This window comes from Typha angustifolia, chromosome 15 (assembly GCF_048772165.1).
Source record: "Typha angustifolia cultivar Huaian chromosome 15, ASM4877216v1, whole genome shotgun sequence".
In the NCBI taxonomy this organism is placed as follows: domain Eukaryota; kingdom Viridiplantae; phylum Streptophyta; class Magnoliopsida; order Poales; family Typhaceae; genus Typha; species Typha angustifolia.
This window is the reverse complement of record NC_133253.1, coordinates 17,449,433-17,468,140: the sequence shown is the minus strand read 5'-3', so window position 1 is coordinate 17,468,140 and position 18,708 is coordinate 17,449,433. Positions and strand designations below refer to the sequence as shown.

The 18,708-nt window shown below is 35.2% G+C and overlaps 2 protein-coding genes across 3 annotated transcripts; both read right to left on the bottom strand.

Annotated features, from left to right (window-relative positions):
• Positions 1-1,175: 1,175 nt before the first annotated feature.
• LOC140778399 (vesicle-associated membrane protein 711-like) lies at positions 1,176-4,867 on the bottom strand. Of its 2 annotated transcripts, XM_073123087.1 has the most exons (5): positions 4,557-4,867; positions 3,380-3,570; positions 2,747-2,910; positions 2,323-2,455; positions 1,176-1,452 (listed from the first exon to the last, which is right to left on the bottom strand). In XM_073123087.1, exons 1-5 carry the CDS (start codon positions 4,771-4,773, stop codon positions 1,339-1,341), a joined length of 819 nt encoding a protein of 272 aa, XP_072979188.1. In that variant the 5' UTR covers positions 4,774-4,867; the 3' UTR covers positions 1,176-1,338. The 2 variants fall into 2 exon arrangements, with proteins under 2 accessions (XP_072979188.1, XP_072979189.1); XM_073123088.1 differs by lacking the exon at positions 2,323-2,455 and having other exon boundaries at positions 4,557-4,862.
• A 1,015-nt stretch (positions 4,868-5,882) lies between these two features.
• Positions 5,883-18,536, bottom strand: LOC140778927 (uncharacterized). Its single transcript, XM_073123832.1, has 12 exons — positions 18,177-18,536; positions 16,487-16,562; positions 15,689-15,774; positions 14,365-14,458; positions 14,217-14,293; positions 13,236-13,363; positions 11,853-11,924; positions 10,361-10,431; positions 7,889-7,964; positions 6,565-6,708; positions 6,332-6,418; positions 5,883-6,191 (listed from the first exon to the last, which is right to left on the bottom strand). Exons 1-11 carry the CDS (start codon positions 18,450-18,452, stop codon positions 6,379-6,381), a joined length of 1,140 nt encoding a protein of 379 aa, XP_072979933.1. The 5' UTR covers positions 18,453-18,536; the 3' UTR covers positions 5,883-6,191; positions 6,332-6,378.
• Positions 18,537-18,708: the final 172 nt, after the last annotated feature.

Genomic DNA, 18,708 nt, shown 5'->3' with positions numbered 1-18,708 from the left:
TGGTGCTTTGCGTCCATGGATGGATGTCATGAAAGGAAACGATGAGAGGTGATGGGGTCGATATGCTGTCCTATGCTAAGAGTGGGTGAGGTGCCGACCTCCTTTTTCTAGATTAGGGCCGTACTTTGTTGTCCTGATTGACCCCTACACAAAGTCACATGAACAGAACAGCCTCTCTCTCTCTCTCTCTCTCTACTATTTAACCCTTATTTTGTTGAACTTTTTCATTTACCATTCTGGTGGTACGGTGGTATCCAGTTCTACTACTGGTTGTGACAGAGATTGTAAATTTGATTCTTATTGTAAGTAATAAGAGTGATATTTAGTGAGCTTTTTTTTTTATTAGAGCATTATATAGACATAATTTAAACCATCGGTGAAGAGGACTAGTACATTTTTCTAGCTTATAATTAGCTTATGTAGAAATTGCAGGATAACATGAGATACTTTGGATCGATGATGATGATGCTACAATGTAAAGCCTTTTTGGGTCTGATATGTAGAGAGAATTAGCTCATCATTGTGATCATTAATGATCATCAATATTATTATTATCATTACCATTGATCTTAATTATATTCTAGATAAATGAATTGATCTTTTAATATATAGATTGTCCGACAATTAATTCAGTCTTCTTAATAAATAAGTCACAACAAATCTAAATTATGTATATATAATACTCTGATAGAAAATTTATTAAATATTAACTGGATGATCAAATTTATGACTAACTGATAGGACTCAATTATTGAGTTACAGTAATAACCCCGCTTTACGCTGTTTCTCCATTTTTTCTCTCTCCTATTTTTTTTTCCTAAAAAATCAAAAGAAAAGAAAACACATAAGGTAACCAAATCACTCTGCCGTAGTTGTCAACATTCATCTCCTTTCTCTTTGTTCGAAGTCTCCTGCTCTCACTTTTGGTCACATATGCATCATCTGAGCCAGAAAACTAGTTCAGCATAGCTTATCTATGCTCGTTCCTGGGAATATCATATAATGCTGGCATTCTTCATCATGTTCATAATATTTCAATGTACCACAGTAAAACTGCTCAGGCAAATTGTGTCGGTTGGAACTCACTCACTATACGGAAAGGGACAAAAAAAAAACAAGAGGAAAATATTAAAGGATAACTAGTTTTACTAGAAAAAATAATATCACAGGACATATTTTTACAAATTTCTTCTTATGTGAAAGTTGCCAGTATGATACAAAGATGAGACTGAATAAAATTACATATTAATCACAGGTCTCCAAAAGGGAGGCGCAACAAAAATGTAGTTATTACAGCAATTTTGTCAAACAAAGCGAAGATGACTACGCAAACTCATCCTAAAAGAGAGGATAAAAATGCACTACCTGATACAAGATGGAAGTGTGACACCATGGCACACAAAGGCAAGCACAACATAAATTATGACCAGAAGGAGGAGTATTAATATGACCCTGCAAGGTATACGCATTCCATCTCAGATAATGCTTTTGTAGTTCAGGGAGAAGCAAAAATATAAACATATAAAAAGCATGGATCGAGTAACAACAAATGCAGAAAACATGAAGGAAAAGGAAGCAACCAAAAGGTGGAAGTGTTGGACAGGTAAGCTTCAATTATATATAGGTTCACTGTTTAGTAAAGAAAGGATTGAATTGACTGATTTGTTTTTTTTCTTTTACAGCATTCGTCTATAATTATGTAATCATTGCATGCATGCATTCATTATGATTATATTTATCCATAAAACCGTTATGCAAGTATGTGACACATTTTGCATCTAGACCACTAAAGTCAAAGTTTAACATTTGCGCGCATAAACGGCCAAACATCTTTCCTCATTAGTGTTATTCCCAACATTTTTGTATCTATCATGGTGGCACATGCTTAAAGTTTAACCATTATGGAATGCGAATGAAGTACTACAAAAGTTTAAGCATTGCTTGACCAATGCTTGATCTAAAGTATAAAGTTAAGATATTTAACAGGGGATATAATACATTTGGTTCCATGGAAAGGGCATATTCTGTCCTTGACTAATTCAGAAGTTACTCCAGTGATTTGCCAAAGTAACAGCAGGGCATATTGCAGAATAATTGTTTTTAAAGATATTTCTGCAAAAGTGCAGATACCCAAATATAAAATTTGCAGGTTAATCCTCTCCCTGTAGCAGGCAGACCCATTTGCATACACGCACACTAGAGGCTTTCAATCAACTAAGAACATATACAATCATACAGGGCAGCAGCCAATCAAGAGAAAAAGTAAAGCTAAAGTAGGAGCAAAATATTGGCTTGATTAAAGGAGAAGGTTTGTTGGAGTACCAAGGGATTTCCTTTTACTCCTCTGAGTGAAGAGGAAGAGCCATTGATATGAGAGGAGAATAATATACATTCTTTATTAATATTGAATATCATGTGGAACTCTGTCAATTGTGCACTTTCATCATGTGACAATCTGATTCATGAAATATACAGTAGTAAGTAACAGGAGCATAATAAAAAGTAACTTAATTCCTGAACTCATATGTCCACACTTTATAAGACTTTTCATAAGGGAAGTATGCTAGTTACATCCAAGAATAGTTATGATCACATTTGATAAATCATAACATAGTCATTTCATGATGTGTTGGTTTTTTCCAAAGATGATCTCTCTAATCCAGCATTTCTACTTATAACTGTCCTAAGCAACCAGAAAACTTATAAAATAAGATTGGAAAGAGCCTTAATAACTTAGAAAACATACATAAGCTTAACATTCCGGCACCACACCGAGCTCCTAAATCGGCGAGCTTGTTTTCTGAAGCGAGTAGTATTTCCTTGCATATGTTCAGTTTTATCAACCAACACTTCCAATCTATCTCCTCTTTCCAGTACCTTATCAATATTTTCAATCATGACATTGCGCACCTACAAATGAAAAATATCAGTAAGTACCATTCAGGCTGTCAAACAGAAAAGAAAAAGGTGAATATATTACATATGGAAATACAATGATCATATTTCAGAAAGAAGCAAATGAAAAGGTAAATGGACTAATTGACCATGCGGATACAACTTAAAAGGATAGTTCAAGTTGCTATCATAAGTAAAAAATGCACAAAGTTCACACTGTTCGATTATAAGAGAAAAAAAAAACCATTCTCTATAAGTTTAAGCTTTTAGAGAATAGTTAACATGGTATGAGAGCAGGAGACTCTATGTTTGAACAAGATGTAATATATGTATAGACATATTCGGCAACTTTAAGGTCATCAGCATTAAGTGTGGGGAATTGCCTACTAGTAAGTACAATTAGCATATGTCCAACCTAAATGCAACTTGAGTACCAAATTCAAGAAAACAGCCACTGAAGTGTCATAAAGTGTTTACAGTTTACCTGACTCATTTCACCTCTAATGCGATTTATTCTATCTGCATTTGGGTCATTAGAATAATACTCCATCTGTTGACTCAAAACCCGTGAAAATTCTTCATTCATTGCATAAGCAAGAGCCGTGTGACATGCATGACCATATGTCTTCACAAATCTTCCATGAATCTCTTCGAGAAATGCAAAAGGAATTCTTCCTATACAAATAATTCAACGAAGTTAGTATGTGATGAGAAAAGCATTTGTCTATACAAAGACAAAGTTCCTGCACAGAAATTTACAGAAAAAAATTATTTCCCAATTTAACTGATTATCCTTCAGTCTTCTTATGCTCTTACCATTTATCTGTACAAATAATATATAATAGAAAAATTAACTTAAACCAAATTAAGATATGCCACGCTGAAAATGGGATTTCCTTCCATATAAAAGAAAAATTGACACACGACTAACGGAATTTTAGCTTCACTGTTTTCAGCACTTTCAACAATTTTTCAAATCTTGGCCAAGGATATATTCTAAAAAAACAATCTCATACATTGAATGTTCGAATCTCAGATCTTTGATCAAATGTTTCACATTAAATTGACTTACTGAGTTTAGGCTAAAATTAACGGGTTCTTGCCAGAATCATCTACAATATAGTCAAAAGACCAATTAAAATTGCCAAAGTCAAAGCCGCTGAAACCACTGAGGACTGGCAAAACTACTGAAACTGAATTTGACGAAACAATAAAACCTGCAAAAATGTTAAATTGGCCAAAAGTTGCCCAACATAACACAACCTTTTATCAGTAAATACCTTAGAAAACTTTCAAGGGCCAAATTAGAATTACTCTATCATAAACGAGTGTCGCTAAAGGGATACCTGTGTATTCTAGTTGATACTTGACCAGAACAGTATCTATTTACAGCTTAAATTATGAGAAGATAGTGAACAAATAACAAAAAGTAAAAATTTACTAGCACTTCCTTAGTCTCTGATAGCACTGCCAACAACAACACTATAACTTTTATTCCTCAGTATCCAAATCCAATCAACTTCACAATCGAAATCTTTCTAATTTTGGTTCAAGAGAGCATAACCAAGAAAGCCCAATTCACCAAAGATTCCAACAATTCAACCTCTGACCCAATAATTCATAAGCAAATCAAACCAAGAAGAGGAGGAGGAGGAACTCACTTCCGGCGGTGTCGTCGGCGACGCAGAGGACGGTGATCCCATCGGTGCGCGTGACATGGAAGACGTATCGGTCCTGGGAGTAGGACACGTGGCTGTCGTTGGTGCCGGGGATCTTCTCGAGAATTTGCCGCGCGATGGCGCCGGCGTTCGTCTGCGTCGCGCTGAACTCCGCAAGCACCACCGTGCCACGAGCCACCAAAGAATAAAGAATCGTCATCTCTCTCTCTCTCTCTCAACTAAGATGGGAAAAGTGGGAAGGAGAAAGAGAGGAGTAAGTAGAGAGAAGAGCAAGAGGAAATCGTAGGAATGTTCGTTGATCCTTTTTTTCCACGTCTCGTGAAACGGGTGGGCCGCACGGGTGCTTTACAATTTAATTATATTTTAAAAAATAAATTAGGTAATACTTTGTTTTTTAATTTAGCATATTAAATTAGGTACATATATTTTCCATAGTAATTTTAATTATAATAAAATACACATATTTATATATACACTGCACAGAGTTCATTATTATAAATAAAATAAATAAATATAATTAAATTGTAAAAGCTTCGGGAGACTTTTTATTTTGTGTTATAATCTCTTTTTTTTTTCTCTTTTTTATTCTGCTTATTTCGAAGTGATTTACATTTTTATTTATAATTATTAACCAAACACGGTTTGCTTATGTACGTCCATTTAATTTTTTTAAAATTTAGAAATTTTGGTATAAAAATATCCTTTGATACTCATCCACGTTAAATCCTGTATTTCAAATATATTTATACTTCGTTTTTTATTAATTATTTAAAATTTATAGTTTTAGAGAATTATCATTGCGTTTTAGTTAGAGACACAACGGTAGCTCCCCTATCCTTTAAAAATATTTTAAACAATTAATGAGAAGGAACTGTTAAAATAAATAATATTTAGGTAGTTTAGGGAATGAAATAGGAAATTTGACGTGGCTGATACTCTATAATAAAATAGTAGTCAAATTCTCTAAATTCAGATAATTTGGCTAGAGAAACCAATGCAAATGCTCTTAATAAATTTAATATATATATATATATATATATATATATATATATATATATTTCACATTAGGCTTTGCACTAACAATCCAAGTAGTCCTAATGATAATAGTAGTGATCAAGATTCATGTAAGTTGAATTCAACACACTCGCGACGTCAAGCAAAACAGATAAGTGATACAGTTCATTTTCCTTTTGAAAAAAAAGAAGTATGCAATATAATAAGGGTCCAATATGCAATGTGTGCTCAATTAGTTCAGTTACTCATTTAGGTCCAGCTATAGATTAGCTCAGCAAAGAAGAACCAACCATAAACAGCTCAGTTCAGATTTATATTGAAAACAATAAGAAAGATTCCATTGTAAATCCAGCGATTATGTACAGCCATTTCATGAACTGAGTTCGTACCAAGATGCTAACAAGATGTTCCTCTATTGGATAAAGCCTGATATGAACATAGAATGAGATATGGTGAAATTTGTGGGACAAATATTTACTGAAATGGAAGCTATCATTCACTCTCAGAATGAAGCCAGAAGAATGAGGTAGCTTTCCTTTCATTTTGGTTCTATCTCGCATGAACCTTTTGACATCTGGAAAGCGCATAAAATTCCTTTCTTACCTGCATGAACTCTGAAGACATTAATTCAGGAAGTAAAGACAGCTGCAGTGACTGCATTTAATTTCAATGGATATATATATATAGGGATAAGTTACTGCTACATAATCAAAAAAATTTGTGAGGCCTGGAGATATTTTTACATTATCTGCTTTCAGAAACTTTTTTTGAGCTCCCTCAATGATTTGGTCTACAAAAACACTCTGAGAGCTTCGACGACCTTCTCTGGCCTGATCAGTATAAATAGATCATCACAGATGTTAGAGACGCAATCAAAAATAAAGTGGAATAAGTGAAAATAATGGAGTGCATGGTTACAAATGAAGATGAAATATAAATTGACACAAAATACAGTATGGTGATAAACTTCAAGTACCAGTCCTCCTGTGGCATGTGACCAGCTCCTTCTATCGGTTTAAGCTTTATAGCATCAGGGTTGCCCTTTTGGAACTCCTCAGCTTCCTTCAGAGGCAAGTACTTATCTGATACTCCCCATGCAACCAATACTGGTTTATCCCAGCTGCAGTGAAAGAATATAAGGCTCCATTGATACAAGAATCAATGAGGATTCTGAAGTCCTTATAATTTGCTTTGACATTTAATAACTAAATCAAGCTAAAGTGTTCATTTTTCACTCAATCTAAAGACTAATCTTGGTTACATACTGGGTCGTCTGTCCTAAAGTCTGCTGCAAACAAGCAGAATACCTAATTTTGTTTATCAGTCCATCCCTTCTGATGGCATAATGCAGAATACAAGGAGGTAAATAGTTTTAACCATGACGTGCAGTCTCTGTTGATAAAATATTATGCATATTTGAGAATTTGTGCAAGAAAGCTTGAATTAGAACAGGGTCGTGAGTGGTTAAAGAATAGCTAGAAGCACAATCAAGTTCTTATAGAATCATTCCCTTGAATTCCTTAGAAGCCTAAATAAGTGAAAAGTGACATTCTATTCACAATACACCAATTTCAGTTGAGAAATAAATTTGGGTAGAATTCCCATTTCATCAAATTTTACAAGGTGATCCCACGGATTCAACAGATTCATGAAAATCACATTTGGCCAAATAGTTTGTTCTAGAAATTTAGTCTACTTTAAAGAAAATGACTAAATTTCCTTATGTCACACAGCATAAGCATATGAATTTCAGCGGTAATCATGAATCTTAATAATGAACACAATGTTTGGAAGAGCCTTTTGTAGCGTCCAGTGTTCATTAATCATATTTAAACAATCATGAGATCTTAATTTAGGTTCTATAACGTGGAACTTAAATAGCCATTGCTTGATTAAAGTATTAAACCTTGTGTCCTCTAAACTGAGAAGTACAAATTCAATAAAAAAAAATATTTAAACCCTATTTGTAATTGTTATAAGGAGGTAATCCTGGAAGAATCAATGTCTAACTTGATAATGTACATTGTATAGATTCGGCAAAATGGAGGATTCTAGCAAAGATGAACATGCAGCTATGGGTCTTTGACACATAAGACATGAAAAGTGTTTTCTTTATTATTGACTATTTTGCAAATTTAATATTAACCATAGCATGAATACTTCCACTATAAGCTAGCTTTAAGACCCAACAAGCATTTAAAAGTTAAAAACTACCAGATTTATCTTGTTCTTGTATCAATACAGAATTTTAGATTGAATTTGCATGTACCGCATACAAAAAGTAAGATCAATAGATTTACCTAGTAGATGAAAATCCAGCAGCTATTCGACTTAATACATCATTAAAGTTTGCTTTCCTTGCAGCTTCGAGCAATGCTAGGGATAAAGAAAACAACAATCTCATATTATGAATATTTTTATTCAATAGAGGATTCTAATAAAGTCAAGACACTATCTGTTTGAATTAACAGTCTTTTAATCTCTATCAAAGGCATTTAGAGATCAAAAGAACATACTAAGTTCTTTGTACAGAAAAGAAATGACCATGTGAAAAGATCTATTGTACAATTAATTGTGTAGTTAATCCTTCTGAAAGAACTAACTGATGAAGTTCTACTTTGACACTTAAGAAGTATATGCTAATTTTTTACAAAAGTACTAAGTGATGAAGTTTGATTGATAGAATAAACATCTAGTTGTCACCATATAGCAAATAAAATAGCATGATGAATATGATTACTTCATTAGTCAACCGGATTTACATTAATTAAGATGCCGTAATCTATGGAAAAGACATCTATGTCAGCAACCTTAATTTTGGCATGGTATCACCTAAAAGAAGTGTTATTTTATATGAGAACCTTGATGAATAGGAAAACTAGCAAATGAATATAATTGGTATCTCAATCCTAATATTATCTAACATCGTCACAAGGAGAGAGAACTCATAGCATTACATCATACAAAACACAAGAAATATAGACGTGAAGGACATTACTAGAAAAGGCAATAAATATAAAAGTAAACAACATCAAGTTAAGTAGCAATCATCTCTATCTTCATCTTAAAAAAGAGAAAATGTTGAAGAAGGATCTCAATATTTTGCAACTAGCTGCTGCGAAGTAATGGAGATTAATCTTGTAATGGAATGAAAGGCAAATAAAGTTTCTTGGTGACAAGGTGGGCAAATGGGGTAGTATAGACTATTCTTTAAAACATCGATATAATTTATTCCGATAAATCTCCAAACCCAACTTTCCACAAGTCCCAAACCAGAAGTTTATAAGGACAGGTAACTTCAAAGCTGTTGAAGGATTAAAGAAATCCTACAGAGTTAACAGAATTTTACATTTGGCATGAATCTTTGATTGTCAGTATTCATGTAGCAATAGAGATAGTATCATTAGATAGGTCAGATTTAGCAGGTTATGTGTTTAGGAAAAGAGGTCACTATAATATATGACTGTAAGGTCTCAAGGGGAGGCAATCAGGCATGTGGGTTAACTTCCAAGTGTGGCATAGTACGAATTTAAGCTAGTAGACCACTCCTGATTAATTTGTGAAATGCTAGCTCAGTTCTTTATCAGACAAATTTATGAAGGAGTAAATCAGATGAGACCTAGTGACACTTTTGATAGATATTCTGTATTCAAAATTTTCAAGCATCTAGGTGAATCTTAAAGAGTCCAGGAAGTGTTGAATTCACGGAGAATCCGATACAACAAAAAAAATATAATATTTTATAAATGATGGCGATGTACCAGCACGTGAGACGAGGGGTGCCACACGGCACCCCTTCTAGCAGCATTTCGCTCGTGTCGAGCTTTCTGTCGCCGTCAACCTCGTCATCCATCGTTGGCATGCCGGAGCCTCGTCGATGGATTCGAATTCGCAATTTAAGTTTTATTCACCCCCCTTGATTCGCTCAAGGAATTCTTCCTCCTTGAGCTAGGGCATCCGCGTCGCGGCGGATGCAAACGACGACTTCATGGACGAAGCTCCGGCATACGAACTACGAGCGACGAGGTCGGCAGCGAGCGGCGACGATGAGGTCGAAGAGCGAAGCCGAGTAGTATCCCTCCTCTTTTTTCTCCCTCTCGCGGCATGGCCGATGGTCGGCACGGCCGTGACGCAATCCTTACTTTTCTATGCCTTGTTCATATTTCTTCGGTCTAAAATAATATTGCCTGATTAATCATAGTCTAGGCCAATAAACGACTAAACCTTAGACTCAAACAAATTGTTTCAGCTATGGAATGTAAGGCCTACACATGAGATGAGTTTGAATATCTTAATATGTCTAAAATACAAGAACTAAAAGAGAATATTGAATAACCCTGTTTACGTTGTGAAGACTGAGAGAGTGCACATGAAACATGGTTTTTTGGCCCTAAAGTAGGAGATTGCTGGGGAATATACATGAACTGACCTCTAAAAAATGAAGGATAATGAACATCGACAATTTGAATTACTAAATAACGTGGGAAAGACATTAAATGCAGTAATGATCATTTCAGTGAATTTATGTATATATTTTTAGATGGGGAAAGTAAGTAGAGACGTCACATAAGAAACTACTGTACATACATGGTTTTACACTGTGTGTGCATGCATTGTCATTATTCTTTTAACACACCATAGTTACTGGAGCAAGTTGAACCAAATTAAGTAATCCAATGTCAAAAATCTTGATTTATCTTCTTGCAGTGACATATTATAAGCAGTGAGCAAAGGCGATACTGATATATGGATAACAATGATTGGATACGAACCAAATCCAGGTCCACTGCTAGATAGATATGGAAGCCTATACACATCGGCCTTCTCCAACTTCAACACATACCTATCAAGAGATGATATGCATAATATGAGTTATTAAAGACAGATATTTGACTAAACATGTCAAAGTAAACAGAAAGAATTTGAACAAGACTTTGAGCATTGATGGATAAGTACCATTAGATAGACTTTACAATCCGATCTACTGTGAGATACCTTTTAGCTATATAACTTCTAAAATGGAAGCAATACATGAGGAACAAGTTACCAAAGCTTTAACAAAAAAATGGTAAGACAATATGAGATTGATTTATCTTTGATCCTCTAGTTGTATACTCAGTTTACTGATAACTAGTCAAATGGCTCCAAGCCTCCAACTCAGTCTTACTGGCACTTCTGAATGGTTCTCAACTTCACATAAGTGGATATTTCAAGTAGGTATTCATTTTTGTCTATTTAGTTCAGTTCCTAAATATAAAATTCTAGATCTTTCATACCAACCTTTATGTGTTTCTACGGCTGATTAATACAAAGTTCAGTTACAGTTAAAAGAATAAAAAGCAACATCAAATGGCATCCATATTGTCTTTAGAATCAGCTACCTTTGAAATTATTTTCTGAAATTTCAATTCTGAATTCCTTTAGGAAATTTGGGAAGGCATACAAATTTGCATCATTGACTGATTAGAAAAGAAGATGAAATAATGGACTATTTATATGTTGTTCCATGATTGACACTGAAGGACTTTTTCCCCTTCCAGATGTTTTCGGAGGAATTAGAGTAAAGATAACTGTCTGGTACCTGCCTTGTCCTCCTCTTTTCTTATATTCCACACTAGTTCTGTTACTTCAAACAGTTGATGATTTACAATCTCAAATATCCTGTCCAAACATCTAAAAAGCTGGCTCTCAGGACCAGAAACATCTTCTACATCCTTTGTTATCCTGATAAGAATTATTTTTTTCGTACAGAAAAGCTGACAAACTTTGATAACACACAGCACATCTAATTGTTGACAATACTACAATATGCATTACCCTGCTGGGAGAGATATATCTTTGCTGAGCCCATTATACTATTCAAGATTTTAAGTTTTCATTAATTATAAATACAATTACTTGTTATAAGCTCTTACCAACTTAAAATAATATAGAAACTGGTCTACCAACAGGGTTGATAAGACAGATCTACCAGATGACTCAAATGGATTAAATATTATTACATAAGCAAATTATGTGTGCAATATATATATATATATATATTCCCACAAATCAAATGCAAGTACTGCTGCTGCAAACACTTGGAGTGCAAGGCAAGAGTAATTAGGATTTATATGAATTAATATTAATAAGTTATTTACTTATCAAAAATCAACACATTCATATGTGCATTTGGTTTCCATGAACTAAAAGGGTACCTGAATTAAGTCAAATTCTGCATAAGATGGAAGAACCAATCAGAAAATTCTGTAAGTGGATACATACGCGCTACCTGCTTCAATAAATCGCTCAGCCATAACAGCATTTTGGCTGGTGAATTCACCATAAAGCGGTATCCTGAAAAAGGAAAAAAAGTTATCTTTTTCACATGAATTATTCGCCATGATTACCTTTTATTCAGAAATTTTTCTCTGTTCTCTAAGATCAGGAATAGCAAAGAACTTTACTATTTTTTAACAAAATGAGTGCTTCCTTATAGGGAACCTTTATTTTTTAGAAGTAAATGAAACATCTAAATCCGCATATGCTTACAACATGTCTGGTACATTCTGGTTAAGAACGTATTGGGGTTCAATGGGTCTCTATATCAATTCTGGAGTTTATGGGTGATTGGGCTAGGGAAAGACGTAAAATACAAATTCGGTGGTGGAATTGGGTGCGTGAGTGGGCTAAATCGATAAGAAGAACAAGAGAAACATGCTAGTGGTGATGATATGGGCAAAGGATGTGGTTTGACAGATGTTAACCCTGGTTAAAAGTTATGTGGTAATCTAGCGCAAATTGTGAAGGTAACTCGTAGGTTGATAACTTAGTAGAATGGAAGAAGAGAGGAGGGAGAAGTTGAATTGTTCCTTAGGAATAGGGGGGGGGGGGGGGGATCAGTCGAGGAGGAAGAAAGCAATGCAATGATGTCCCTAGATCAAAGCTAGATTGACCAAAATTTAGAGTTAGTCGAACAAGAGAGAAAAAGAGCGAGAGAAATGAAGGTGTAGACTAATAATCATCAAAATAGTCAATGCATAATACAAATGGGTTGCCTTAGAACCTATTTATAAGCTAACTCACGTCCTAAAATAATTAAAGAGTCCCAATGCAAGAAAATACGTAAAGTAATTAAGTTCGAGTAGAATTCATCATCGAGTGTTTGAAAAGGGCCAGAGATATTGAAACGCCTAAGGGACATTCTGCTCTCAAGCTGGGGCGTTCGAACGTCTGGACCTGAGAGTGGTGATTCTGGGCTGTTTTGATTCTTATCAATGTCACATACTGGAACGAAGAAAAAAAATTATCTATATGGCTCTAGGCATGTTAATCATGGCCAGAAACAACATTCTCCATGCCAATATAGCAACTCAATGCACTGATGGCAATCCAAGGTGGGTCTCCTTATTAGAGAATGATGTTTCTCCACCCTTTACTCCACCTCTTTCATCTCCCTTTCGCCCCTTCAATTTTCACTTGAGAGACAAAGGGGTGATAATTGTTGTATCCATACCTATAAAAAACTGGCAAGGGATGTGTTGAATGCTGCCTTTTCTACCTAAAACAATAGTGGCACGAACCATCCTAGAGACTTATCAATGCAAATATACTCATCAAGGAAAGTCTAAGAAGAAGTAATCTAAACACCCAGACAAGATTGCTAACCTTAGTTTTTGAAATAATCCAGGCACTGGAGATGAAACAGTCAGTGGGCTATTAAGAATCACAAGTTTAGAAACTTTATTTGAATTCTTCAGAGCCCAAGTCAAGCCATATGAACCCACCAGAAATCCCTAACAAAATAGAAGAAAAATAAGTCTTCTGTTAGATATGATATTTGGACTTCGCTAACATATTAGACTTATGAATATTAAAGTGCTAAATCTACATTTAATATGCCAGCAACACTAATATGCAATACCATATGCCTCTAAATGCCATGTGCATTCTTGCAGAGTGCTACAAGACCACAAATAAAGGAATTGATAACAAAATACACAAATGCCCCTTTCACCTACATATAGCAAGATGCATTAGTCTTGAATGCAGCCTCTGTTCCACTCAATGAGTTAAGTTTGACATTGAAACATATGAAGTTTGATTAAATCAAGCATATGAATGCCTTGGCCTACACGTGGAAAAACATTCCTAATATAACAGTTAAACAAGTTTTACAGCCTGTAATTCTTATCGCAACTGCCCTAACTTAATGTATTAATACTGCTTATGAAGAAGTTTGATTAAATCAAGAATACGCATGCCTTGGCCTACACGTGGAAAAACATTGCTCATATAACAGTTAAACAAGTTTTACAGCCTGTAAATCTAATCGCAACTGCCCTAACCTAATATATTAATAATTTAATACTGCTCTAGGTATGTCTACATGTACATCTAGGCAAGCAACAGCTGTTTTAAAATTGCATACCATGAATTCTGCTAAATGCCTTTACATGTTAGGGTACTTAAGAGGAATCCCAACAATTTGTATGTCACGCAGATAGATTAAGGTACTTATAGGTGCACGAGTTTTACTAGTATCAACATCAGGCTACTACTAAACTATTTGAATAAACAAATTTGCCAGAAAATGTTGATAAATATTAATTTATCATTACTATGAAGACAATTTGATATTTCTTGAACCTGAATCACTAAGAAGAATGGAGAACTAATATCCAGGACATCAAGAAGCTTGTCAAATGCTGTATGGAACTCCTCTTCTGCAAAGAACAGTTCTACCAGATGAGTATTTGCAACAATATGTCAAGAACATAACTTAATCTCCACTTACCTGTGTAGGAAAACTCATATCCTGGTTGCGGTTTATCACTAAAACCAAATCCTATCCAGTCAGGAGCAAAGCAATGGTAGCCAAATTCTGCCATCTAATAAATGCAATCACTATTCAGAAGACAGAAGATGTAGTAGTACTATGTATCAACAGGGAAAAAAAAAAAAACAAGCATCTCATGGTTCTGTTGCTTGTGTAGGTTAATTTAAGTATGTAACAGTTTTTGTTCCTAAATTAGTATGGTAAAATTTGGGAGGAAAATGTAACATGTTTCTCCAAGACCTGAACTAGAAGGGATCTATTCCAATATATCAACAATACAAGAATCAGATCAAGCTATAGGCTGCAAACTGTGATGACTGATGACTACATCAAAAGATAAGGATTGAATCAGTGAATCAATTTTGAGCACTAGGACAATCAAAAGAAATACATATGATGTAATAGGCATGTGAAAAATTGTTAGTTATTCAAAGCTTATTTTGTCAAAGAAATAAAAGCAAGTTTCTGGATGTAAGTAAAAAAGCGTGGTGACCTTCAGACAAGAAAGTCAAGAGACACAGAAGGAGGGTTGGGGACTACAAAGAAGATTTGAACTAGAAACCAGTTGAAAAAAATAGAATGATTAGGTATTAAACTTCTCATCATTTCTGGCTTTGCCATTGAATTGACCAGGAACTGGTGCATGAATAGTTCACTGCGTTATTGGGTTAAGTTGGTAATGCTTTTAGTATTGAATGGGAAAGCATATTATATATCCATCTCATGAGTCTCAAGACCTAAAGTTTTGCTTATCTCTATTAAATGCTATTCATATTGTCAGGAAATTACTAGCTGCATATCAGGCTTTTCCTATTTGATCACTGAAGTGATTCAGAAACAACTACCAAGTATATGAAGAACTAATAGTTTTTATTATGCCCATAACAATGAACCTCAATTTCTCAAGCCCCTGAAAACATTTGGGATCTTAATAAATAACTTCGTTTCTGTAGCAACTGTAAAAAGCTAAGCATTTTCAAAGAGCTCCCAAGGTTTTAAATGAGAATTGCAAATCAAAACCATTGAACACATAGTTTCCTCTTCTATGTCATGAGCTTCCTATTAAGATATTACCCAGTAAAACCTACAAGGGAATACTTATATAATGCGACAAAGCAACTAAACTAACAAGAATTTCTAGCAAATCTTCTTTCCGCAAGAAAATCTGTCATAGCATGTTTTAGATGTCATTTTCTGTTTCATTACATAATGGGATGAAAGTTTCCCAAAAGATTGTGTAACAATCTAGAAAATGGTCTTGAGAACAGGACATGAAGCCAACCTGAGACATAACTACTCGATAGCTATATGATTGGGTTGGAGCCCCATGAATAAACATGACAGTCCCACGCTGCTTGTTGGAGGAACCTGCATTTGTTAGCATGGGAACAAAATACAATAAATGAGGAGGCACATAATTCAAATTACGGTGCAGAATTGTTACGATTATCTTACTTTTCTGTATCCGCACATTCTTTATAAGATACAAGAAAATTTTGGTGCAACACTCAAAACTAAAAAATACAGGAAGGGGAGCAGAATTGCACTTGATGTACCATGATATCAGAACTAAAGAGCCTGATCCATGCTTGAAAGTAGAAGTATGGTTATCCAAATGTGAGAACATTTATCTCTCTCTTTTGCATGGCAATCTATAAACTATGACTAATAAGATTTCCAATATGACACACTAAAAGTTGTACAAATTATATTCATATCAAACTCAAGAACTAATCTAACATATATTCTTGAACATTCTAACCATGGATTGAAGTTTTGGCAGTCCCGATCAAGATCGGCTGAAATGGATCGGGATTCAGGTTGGAACCAACTATATCAGGCGGCTTTCGAATCTATTTCAGCCATTTTGACTGAAAGAAGCGGATGTTAGCTGGTCGGATCTGATTTTGTATTATAACTTAACCCTCTCTCTGTGCATTCCAACCATTCCGATCCGGCAATAACAAGTGACAGCGAGTAAGTTTAAAAATTGTTCAATAAGACCACTTTTCGAGGATGCTCTTACTAATTATCTATTTGAGTTAAGTAAATATTATTCATTAGAAAATGAAAAGTTTACCTGTCTCCCTCACAAACCACCGCAAGTCTCCAGATCTGACATATGAACCATATTCTTTTCCCTTGTCTTCTATCCTCTGGAGGCAACATATTACAAAACAACCTTCACGTCAACCTTCACGTCTAGCATGTTGGTAGAAGCATTCAAAATCTCATCTTAAAACTAAAAACTGGAGGAAGCTATACATGTATCAATCTAAAGCAGCTAGATCAAACCTGTACTTAAATGGCACATGCCAAATTACAACTCCGAAACATAAACAAGATTCCTATCTCGATCAAGTGTTTTAGCACAAAGCATATGCACCAAACTGCAGAGTGACTGCATATCAGTGCATAATACTCTACAACCTTTGATCCCTCACTTAGATATCGCGAAAACTCCAATCACATGTATTGTTATCGACGACCTTCTATTGCATTTTGGCGGATGCAAAGACTAATTGATTGAATTAACTCATGTATCTTACAATTAAACTTTACATTGTTATGTGCCTCTATAAGAATTGACAGAGAGACCAACTGTAGTCTAACTAATTGTATGCTAATTTCTCCAATAAGCGAGAAACACATTACATGTAAATCTATTTTCCTCATAGCATCAGTTATAACTAATAACTAACAAGAAAAGGTCATTTATAACCTTCAGGTTAGAGAAAGATATCTGGATATGCTTAAATCATAACATTGTCTCTCATAATGAAATTTCTAAACTTTTGTAGAAGACCTTATTTAAATCCTCTTCATGATTCAGATGACAAGAGGAAATCTCCCAAACATGTGCCTTCTTGTAATTTAAGGGCTAACCCATTTGAGAAGGGACAGGTCACAGTAAAGCATGATTGAATACACTCCTACCATTGTGTGCATTCTTTAATAGATAGGAGACAAGTACACAATGGGCGGTGGAATCTTCAAGTCATTCATTGAAAAGACTCAAAATCCAGATCAGCTAGGGAAGCATGTCTCACAGAATCACCTCTCTTTTCCTGTGTTGGGTAGGGATTCAAGGGGACTGGCTTGGAGAACCCTATGATCCTGATGATTGCTGACTTTATTTGATGGTTCTGGATGCTGTCAACTTTTTGCTGTCTAACTTTGGGCTTTTATATGAATGTTGTTGATAAAGATTTGTGCACCGATATACTTCATTATGTTTTATTGGTTGGTGCAATATTCTGGTTAATGGTAGGTCGTGTGACTATACTGGTTTTCTGATACCGTGATGGTCTTGTTTTTTGTGGTCTTTTTCGGTAGGGGTCGATATTCTGTATTGTGTAACTATGAAAATGTTCTCTGTGATGTTGTTAATCTCTGTGATGGAGATTAACTGTTCTAAGTTTCACTGAAACAGGGCTGTGTTCTTCTGTCAAAAAAATAAAATAAAAATAAAAATAAACTAGGGAAGCATGTCATGCTTTTTGTCAAGGCTTATGGTGCTAAAGTATTAACATTATGCCAATTTCAATATGAACTATGCATAGGAAAATTGCTCCCAAATTTCCTATTTTAACTCAACAGGTGAAGAAGATTACTCAAGAATTGCGCCTAAACGAATAACAACATCTTATTTAACTTAACAAGCCATCAAGCGAGAATCCAGACCTCAGAGAATTTTAAAGAACCTAAAGAATTCACACAAAAAAGAATTAAGAAACCATATCCTCACGAAGCAACTAAACCGAACTCACGTAGAGCATCTGGCCGACGTTGCCGTCTTCCGCGGGCGACTGCGGGAGCTGGATAGCGCTCCGGCTCGAGGGGTTGTCCGTGACGAAGCCGAAAGGGTTAAAGGATGGCGCGTCGTCATTCCCCACCTTCCCCTTGCTCTCCTCGCTGCTGCTGCGAACAACCATCGGTACTCTTCTCATCATCTTGCCGCCATTGGAGTGATAGGAATTCTTCTTGGAGATCGAGAGGGAAGAAGGAGAATAGAGAGGGGAGGAGAAGAGGAGGGAGGAGGCCATGTTTGCAGTGCCTTACTGGAAGTGGAAGCGACCGAATTGAGCCGTTGGCCTCTCTCAGGAAGTTATGGACATCAGCGGATAGTTGGGTTGTGGTGTGGATTTCGCGATGGACTACTTGCCACCGAATTCTTGAGTTCTTTTGACTATTTTAAATTTACCCCTAATTTTAAAATTTAAATACGAGATGATTTTTAAATACCGGCCAGCGATTTATATAAAATTTTAAAACCGTCAAAATAATTATCCAGTTTGAAGG

Excerpts from the sequence above, each read along its gene's own strand:
- LOC140778927 (XM_073123832.1), bottom strand. The coding sequence starts at position 18,452 with ATGGCCTCCTCCCTCCTCTTCTCCTCCCCTCTCTATTCTCCTTCTTCC. Across the intron at positions 11,925-13,235 it reads GGATTATTTCAAAAACTAAG|GATACCGCTTTATGGTGAAT; the intron begins GTTAGCAATCTT and ends TTCCTTTTTCAG. Across the intron at positions 10,432-11,852 it reads TTTATTGAAGCAGGTAGCGC|GTATGTGTTGAAGTTGGAGA; the intron begins GTATGTATCCAC and ends ATCTCTTGATAG.
- LOC140778399 (XM_073123087.1), bottom strand. The coding sequence starts at position 4,773 with ATGACGATTCTTTATTCTTTGGTGGCTCGTGGCACGGTGGTGCTTGCG. Across the intron at positions 3,571-4,556 it reads CGCCGACGACACCGCCGGAA|GAAGAATTCCTTTTGCATTT; the intron begins GTGAGTTCCTCC and ends TTATTTGTATAG. Across the intron at positions 2,911-3,379 it reads TTAGAGGTGAAATGAGTCAG|GTGCGCAATGTCATGATTGA; the intron begins GTAAACTGTAAA and ends TTTCATTTGTAG.